General features: G+C 42.7%; 1 protein-coding gene across 2 annotated transcripts in view; it reads left to right on the plus strand.

Annotated features, from left to right (window-relative positions):
- The window catches only part of LOC119277000 (tobamovirus multiplication protein 1-like), a 10,585-nt gene extending 3,939 nt beyond the window's left edge, over positions 1 to 6,646 (plus strand). For both annotated transcript variants that reach the window (XM_037558196.1, XM_037558197.1), the window contains 8 exons: positions 1,250 to 1,418; positions 1,709 to 1,804; positions 2,773 to 2,833; positions 3,139 to 3,203; positions 4,831 to 4,905; positions 5,000 to 5,075; positions 5,943 to 6,106; positions 6,204 to 6,646. In XM_037558196.1, coding sequence (XP_037414093.1) covers positions 1,250 to 1,418; positions 1,709 to 1,804; positions 2,773 to 2,833; positions 3,139 to 3,203; positions 4,831 to 4,905; positions 5,000 to 5,075; positions 5,943 to 6,106; positions 6,204 to 6,227 — 730 coding nt within the window. In that variant the 3' untranslated portion in view covers positions 6,228 to 6,646. The remainder of the gene's footprint in view (positions 1 to 1,249; positions 1,419 to 1,708; positions 1,805 to 2,772; positions 2,834 to 3,138; positions 3,204 to 4,830; positions 4,906 to 4,999; positions 5,076 to 5,942; positions 6,107 to 6,203) is intronic.
- Positions 6,647 to 8,518: the final 1,872 nt, after the last annotated feature.

The raw sequence follows: 8,518 nt of genomic DNA on the forward strand, positions 1-8,518 counted from the left end.
TGAGGGGGGATAATAGAAGTGGACTTTTACTACCCTGGTCCCTGGCTGAGATTTTCCTCTTAACTAAGAGTTGATAACCTGTATTGCTTAAAAGAACGATCCTTTCACACTTAAGTACATGTGGTATAATTTCTTAGTATCAGCGCAGGTTATCTGACCTTGTGCTTTCACACAATCAGGTACATTTCATGGCAAACGAGGGACTTTGAGTCACCTCTTATTTGTGCCATTGGAGGACCATCCGATACCTATCTCTGTTTGTTGTGATCTATGTTTTTAATCACGACTCGTTAGTTGGATGAGCAGAGAGCCTACGTCCCATATTGAGAGTTTCTTGGCAATAGACGCATCATATGTATAATCCATAAGACTTTCGGCCAGCCATATCTACATTTAATGCCATTGAAGAAACATTAAAATGCGTAAAATACGACGCCTCTTCTTCCTTTCTCCTTTTCCGTTTGTTGAAATTGTGTTATGCAAAAAAGCTTCTTCATATACTATACAGACTAGTTGGAGATACTAGGCATGGTTTGGGCTTCACTAACTTCAACTCACTCAAGATTGCGGGGCTGATCCTAGATCATATATACGATATACTTCCCAGTATGGTACCAAGTGACCGTCTGTCATTGATATAGAAGACATTGTTACTCTTGCTTCATTTACTTCACTTGGGTGTACTCTCGTCCTTTGTACAGGTCAAAGTCACATAAATACCACTTTAAGCTCGTTTGTATGCTGTACCACATCTCATCAATACAAAATATCACTCGCCACTGGAAACCCATCACCTTGAGGCCTTCGACACCGATGAATGGTGTAGGTGCACTAACAGGATTAATGTCTCACACTGAGTCCCACACTTGTATAAGTTTTTCCTCGAGCTCTGTTTCAAGTTAAATAAGCAGCATCTTTCTCTATCTTGTCACTTGGTCATTTCCAATGAGCAACAACTCTGATACAATCCTCTCTAGTGCCAATGGGTAACCCCCTGTCAGGAGGCTGTCTTTGTGCATTGGCACACATGAGGACAACCGCTTTTATATTCTGATGATGCTTCTAGAGATCATGTTATTTTGCTTGCAAGATATCACAAACCCTTTCATAGTTTCCTTTATTCTCCTCGATAGTGGAGTTTCCTGGTGGTGTGATGAAGTCTTCATGTTGCACTCTCCTGCTTCTGTTTTTATGTATTTACAGCTGCAAATGCTTTTCGCTTTATGTTTCTAAAGTAATGGTCTTACAGGGTTGACCTGTGTCATCAGACAAATGATGAAGATGAAGATGATGTAAGGAGTCACCAAGAAGCTTTACTAGACAGAACAAAAACCAAACCTGGCACCCGCCCTACTGATGCCCGTCGGAAGTGTTTCCCAGGAATACAGCTTGGAAGCCGGCAAAAATTCGTGATTTTGGTAAGTTTTTTCCATCATTATAACTTACTGGCTACTTTGCCATGCTTTTTTTTCTCCTCTCGCTAATACAGATCTGCATATTTCCAGTGTGTGTGCCTTTTTATATATAGATCGCAGTGGTTGGAGAATTTCCCAGTTTGTCATCTAATCTGTACTCCCCCCCGTAAAGAAATATAAGTGTTTGATCTAACACTCTTATATTTCTTTACGGAGGGACTATACTGCTTATGCTATGATATAGTATCTGTTATGCAGAACCATTTACTGGCCTAATATTATTTTCCTTGCAGGTGCTTGTACTGTCATTTATTGTTATGCTCGCCTTTGCGATCCTCATCTGGGTTGGTAGGGGAGAAAATCCTATTGATTCATCGCTACTGAAAAAGGTATGAAGGATCGGCAACTTATTGTATCCTGCTTTGGTTCTTCTTCGACGTTGCATTTTGCTCTAATTGACATACAAATCTTAACTTTTCAAAGTTTAAATCCTCAATCTGTTGCAATACTGCATGAAAAGGAGAAATCTTGCAGAGCCCGGTAATTATAATACTGTATAAAGCTAGATTCCTAATCTCCACCCAGGAGCATAAAGTTCCACATCCAACAGCCTTGTGATGAAGAATGATAAGCTTGTCAAAAACACGCAAAAAATTCCATTAGAAAAAGGAAAACAGAAAGCTCATATCTAGAGATCTAGCTAGTCTTGCTTCTGATCCATTCTAGACAAATCTTCTATTCCCTGTATACTACCTTTTGGTTCTATATCCAGCTGCCTATGGGCCCATGCACTTGCTGCAGCTATTTTGAACAGTATCATTCTTCTTTTTTGTCAACTGAGAAAAAGTAGCATATTTATCTCAAATGAATTCTGAAACTTTTATGTATCAACGCTGCAAAGTCAATGTAATTGCACTACACAAACTGCATCTACTCTATGTTGGTGTATGCACAAATTACATTATCATGAGCGTACAGTTTAATTATTTTATTTTCCTTGTCAAACTAGTGTATTGCTAAACCTACCATGGGAAATGCAAGAATAATGGGAAACTCTGCAGACCAAACATTATATATTGTTAGAGATGGTGCTAATTCTTCTTTTTTCTTTTCCTTGAGTTACAAAATCTCAGTGTTCTGTTTGTATTATGTCTCAACTTCCATGCTAGTACTATGAGAGTCTATCTCAAGGTGTCCACTGTATCAGTTCTGGGAAAAAATATCGACTTGCATGTTTTCTTATGTTTAACACATTTTATATTAATATTTTGCCACTAGCTGGTTGGATTTAGGATTTCGCTTATTTAGTTTTAACTTGCTTGCTTTATAGACGTTAGCCAAACATTTTATTTTGCAGGTTTATTTGGATGTATTTTCAGTAGTTGTTCTAGTACTTGGCGCTGCTTTGGCATGTTATGGTAAGCATACAATATTGTCTACATGTAGAACATGCCACATTTTTTCCTATATACCAATGCATGAAATTTTCAACCTAAGACTATCTTCATTCCATTGTCCTGTATTTATCCCAGTAGATATCAAGTTTATAGTTCTAATTTAGTTTGTTGTTAGTTCATTACCCATCTTGCTATTTTTTCTGGCATTCATTTGGTACTAATATTAGATGATGTCATCTTATCATGAATTAAGGAGTGCGAGGCTTCGGTTTTAACATGTTCTTACCTTGGCTTTGCCATCTTGGTTTTGTGATAATCTTGTGAAGGTGCATTATTGTTCTCGAAGATGAGCAAAGTACGTTCTGAAACCGTGTCAACTGAGAAGTGGAAGGTACATTTCCCTTGAGACAACTCTGCACGTGGTTATCCTCTTTTTCTTTGGTTATTAGGATTAGATTGGAATTATCTGCTAGTTTAAGAAAGGAATAAGCATATATGACCCACTGAACTCTGGTGGTACGCCCTCCCACCCTAACTATCCAAAAACCGTGTGCTTAACCCCCTAAGCTGATTTTTTTAGAAGTGGTACTAGGTGCATGATGTGTGATCTAAACAGAGCCCATGTACCAGTGCCACTTCCTCATATTCTTTTTTTCTTCATCTTTCCCCGTTTGCTGTGTCCGTCCAACAACTCAGTTTGCTCACGAGAGCGAGACGAAGTCTTGTTGGCAACCTCATGGTGTCAGCGCTATTCAACTATGAAAGAGCTGCAGCCTGCAGGCGTCGAGACGGTGCTTGGAGCGGAGGGGCACATTGCCATCTCTGATCACAGCTCCATGGCACGGAAACAGCGAGTTTCGGGCATGGATTAGGATAGGCTGGTGAGAGTTTCTGCGCTTATAGACAAGGAGAAGCTCGTGTTTACTTCAATTTGAATGGGAGAAAGAATAGCTCAACTTTTGCAAGGATTTGGTCCTCAGGTGAGCTCCTGCCTCCAGCCCTGTGATGCTGCAGCGGTGTTGCAGGAGCCTCCTGCCTGCAGTCCTCGGCTCTGATGAACGCTGCTGCCGCCACCCTCGGCACACACCCAGCGGATGCCCAACCCCGTTTCAACGGAGGCGTTGGGGATTAGCCGTTCCCGAGGCCAACACACTGGGAGGTGACTGCAGGGTGGAGCAGCACTGCGTCCACCGTCGGCATCTCCATGGCTGGGGAATGAAGCGCACACCTCCATGTTCGGGTGGTGGTTTGGGTGTTCGTTTTTTGGGAGGTGGGAATAAAGAGGAGAAAGTGTCAGCAAGGGAGAGAGTGTAAAGGCGAAGCCGGATAGGATACCATAGGAGGAAGGGTTATAGTGCAGACAGGATGAATCTGCTTCATCTGTCCAGCGCCACCTCCAGGATGCAGCGGAAGACGTTGAGAATAGATGTGCTGACATAGAAGGACGAGGGGAATGAAGGCACACCTCCATATTCGGGTGGTGGTTTGGGTGTAGGGGTTTCTGGGAGGTGGGAATAAAGAGGAGAAAGTGTGAGCGAGGGAGAGGGTCGTAAAGGCGAAGCCGGATACCAGAGGAAGGGTTATATAGGTGGGATGGATCTGCTTCCTCCGTCTAGCGCCACCTCCAGGATGTAGGGAAAGACGTTGAGGATAGATGTGCTGACAGATAAGGACGATGAAGAAGGAAACGGATGGTGAAAAAATAGAGGAATTTTTTAGCACTGATATGTGGGACCCATTAATAATACCACAATCCCCTTTGGTCATTACTCGTGAGCCACATGTGCAACTGCACTCTGCAAAACCAGACAAGGGCGTTAAGTAGATGGACATGACAAGTTTATTGTGCTAGTTAGATAGTTTTATACTTCAGGGGGTGAACTAGACACACCTCCATAGTCCAGGGGGTCGTTTAGACTTACCTACCCTTTTAAGAAAATGCGGTATATTTATAAATAAACTGTATCTTTTTTAACATGCTTCTCCATGTGAAATTCTCAAGGCTTACTTCTCTGCAGGTTGCCAGTTTAGCTGCTGTCTCACTTATCTGTTTCTCGTCTTCTGCTATACTAGCACTTGTTACTAATATTCCAGTAAGTTTCATTATGCAATATAAGAGGTCACTTTATACATGGGCTGGGAGTTAAATTGTGAATTGACTTGCAATTTTCCTACTCATCACTGCAGGTGCTTTTGTATTGGTACTCGACTGAGGCGGAGATCATAAAAAATGCTGTTATATTATTTTTATATTATTTAATAGGTATGGTGTGTTGTTTACGCTTCGAAATAACACTAAAATTGAACTGTGGCCTTTTACTAAATGTAGGATGAGTATCATTTGATTTTCTTTAGTTTGCCATTGCCCGTCAGGTATTTGTGCATATGTTCTAGACCTGGATTTTATATGTGATTTAGGGAGTTAACACTGTAAGTTAGCGACCGGAAGAAAGCATGCTACTATGGTGGTAGATGTAGGTTAAGTATGCGCACCACCTTTAATGCCTCAGAGCTTAGACCCTCGGCCTCCTCCAGCTTGAAGCTGGTCTTGATTTGATGATTCAAGCCTTAAATACTAGATTAACCAGCCTGTCATTAGTCCTTGTTATCACAATATTGCGCTTATACTGTATTAGTGGACCCCACTGTGAGGTCAATAAAGATTCAATTATGGCAATATCTGAAGATTTTCTTGGTATTTTGGTATAGCTTAGTCATCATTAAGAGTTTGTCTTCTTTTTTACTGTTGTACATGTGAAATTATTTTGTTCCTGCCTTTACGTTATTACTCCCTCCGTCCCATAATATAAGAACGTTTTTGACACTAGTGTAGTGCCAAAAACGTTCTTATATTATGGGACAGAGGGAGTAGCTTGTGCTATGCTACTCAACTGCAAAAATCAAACTTGTGCACTAATGTGAATACCTATTGTAAACATGATTGCCTATCTGGTATATTTAACTGCAATGGCAGAAATAGGTATAGTAAATGAACTCTGCTCATGTTAGGATAGTGTCAAAAAATGTCTTACATTTTGAGACTGATTGTTCCGTTCACAGGAAAGCACAACCAGTTCACAGTTTTACCGACTTCTCATGGAATTGCTCTGCTAATGCATACTTTCTGTAGGCTCATCGGTGCCATCAGGATTTGTTTTATGGGTCATGAGAGATATGCCTCAACGACCAACAGTGGAAAGGCCCACCCAATCGAGAGTGGTTACCTTGTTCAGGGACAGACCATCCCCTACACAGGATCCACAGTGGAGAGCTGCTGTTACATCCTCTAACAAGGTATTCAAAATGTTACGTTTGTCAGGTCAAACTATTTAAAACTACAAATACCGATGGTACTACAGGAGCTAGATTTAAAACATTTCTGGAACTGTAGGCCCTCAAGTCAAGCCCAATTTAACTGAAGAGAAAAACAAGGTAATGCTGAGACTTTTCCAGCATATGTGATGCGCTGGGACTTTTACCAACACATCAGTGACATACTGGCATCTACTACCATTTTGACGACTGGCCGGTACAAGATGGGGTCTGTAATTCCTACTCAAGGTAGCTTTAGTTTGTGTGGATGTAGCAAAGGTTCCCGCCCAAGCATTGCGCATCGTGTGTTTATCCATTAGAGCTTTGGTCGGGCAAGGCCTGGATCAGTAACAAATGTAAATAGGCATAGAAATGACCGCGCTCTTCATGGTTTGGCGGTCAGGCTGTTATGTCTTCCCAAAATTTTCTGTTTAATGATGTGTTGTTGGTTGGGTTAGCTGGTGAGTTCTGTCCTGGAAACTGAAATCGAGCATCAAAAGAGATTTTTTACCCTGCTAGATATCTGCACTTGTGCTGTGATGTGATTAGCTTGGAAATGTAAGGTTGGTGCTAAAATAGTTGCGTTCCTTGGATTGCTGCAGTTCTAGATGATGGATCACCCCTGGAAGACAAGAGACGCTCGAATGCTCGATCATCGGAGAAACCTGATATTTCATGGGGATGCAGGTTTTAAATATTGACATTTTTGCTCAGCATGGCTCGGGTAAGAGAAGAAGTTACAACGTGGCATAGGTCCTTGAGCCATTTTTTGGTCTGAAATGCAGTCTTTGCAGACCAAAGGTGTTACGTATCTCTTACCACAGTAGACAATCACATGGAGCATTGGTATCGCGGGTACAAAGATGCGCTCTGTTCAGCTGGAGATAGTGAGATGGGACTTTCCCTCCACGATGACAGATTAGCAGCATTCGAGTGTTGGAACGCTCCAATGCATTGGTATATAACATGGGAAACGGCATTTTGAGTATGGGTTCTCCGCCATTTGCAAGGCCCAACAAGATTTGACAGTTCGGCCTGCAATGCTCCTTCCTATTCAGCTATATCTGACCGTTGTTAGTTACCCCCCAACAGCTCTCGACAGGTTTCAGTTACCACACCGCCACTGCCACCTGCTGCTGGCCTTTGAAAATCATGCGTGATCAGTTTAAAAAAAAAAAAAAGAGACCAACCCAAGGGCTAACCCTCCTTGGCATTTTTTATAGGAGAAACTCCGCGAGCATCACGCGTCCAAGCCTGGACTTGAACTTGGGTGGGCTGGCAGCAACCTCAGCTGCCCAGCCAACGGGTCGACGCCTTGTCCTCATGCGTGATCAGTTTGGTTCCTCGTGTCATCAGGCATTCCTAAACGTGCATGGAGCGAACCAACTACTCGCTTGGACAAGCTTGGTTCACGGTGATCGGCCTACAAATCGCTGCGGAATCCCAGATAGATCCGTCCTGGGGGATTCCAGGATCGTGGATTTCGGGGGGCATTTCTTCTTCGTAGGTTCGCGTGTTGACACTTGCTTCTGATCGATGGGTTCGGCGCGCGCAATCCACGTGATGTGTTGGCTCACGTAGGATTCTACTGCTCGGCTCACTCCTGCCGAGAAAAAAAAAACAATTTTGTTTTATTTAAACAAGGTGATGAAACACCACCTTCGAATTTGGTCTAAACGATGCTGAAAGGTGTATGAAAAGAAATTACTAATTGTCAAAAGGTGGCCAGTTTTGGTAGGAACAAACATCTAAACTGAGTTTCGTCAGGGCCCACGAACTGCAGCTTGCGTTGGATAAACCGAGTAGAGTTTTTTTTTTTGGGGTGAGGAAACTAAACTTCGTTTTTTTTTCGAATAGGAAACTAAACTTAGTTGTTAGAATTTTTACTTTTTGATTCACTACAAGTAGGGCCACGCCCCAGAACTAAATAGTAGTAAGCCCCAACATACATCAAAATAAAACATTACACCTACCGAGATGGGTAATGAAACATTAACATAAAACAAACCAAAAAACCTTTGGTACGGAGCATAAAGCTCCACAAGAATCGTTCTCGCCTAAATTAAGCTGGCATGCATCTAAGTAACCGCTAATAACCACCACAGAAACCTGCCCAACTAAAAATAGCATCGGCCATCGCATGCATGCAACCACCACAAAAAAATTAACCTCTCCCAGCACTCTCCTCTACCACCAGTCCGCCCCACACATCCACAAAAATACCATCCCCCTCGTCCCAGCAGGGCATGCCACTGACCATTATAACCGCCAGGAGATCCTCCCCATTCCCATCCGCACCACCACCCCCCACACCCCCCCGCGGTACAGGCGCAGCAGCACGCCATCATGGGCATGGGCGCCACTGAACCATCGTCCGCGCCACCGCACCGCCCC

This window comes from Triticum dicoccoides, chromosome 3B (genome assembly GCF_002162155.2).
Source record: "Triticum dicoccoides isolate Atlit2015 ecotype Zavitan chromosome 3B, WEW_v2.0, whole genome shotgun sequence".
Taxonomy (NCBI): domain Eukaryota; kingdom Viridiplantae; phylum Streptophyta; class Magnoliopsida; order Poales; family Poaceae; genus Triticum; species Triticum dicoccoides.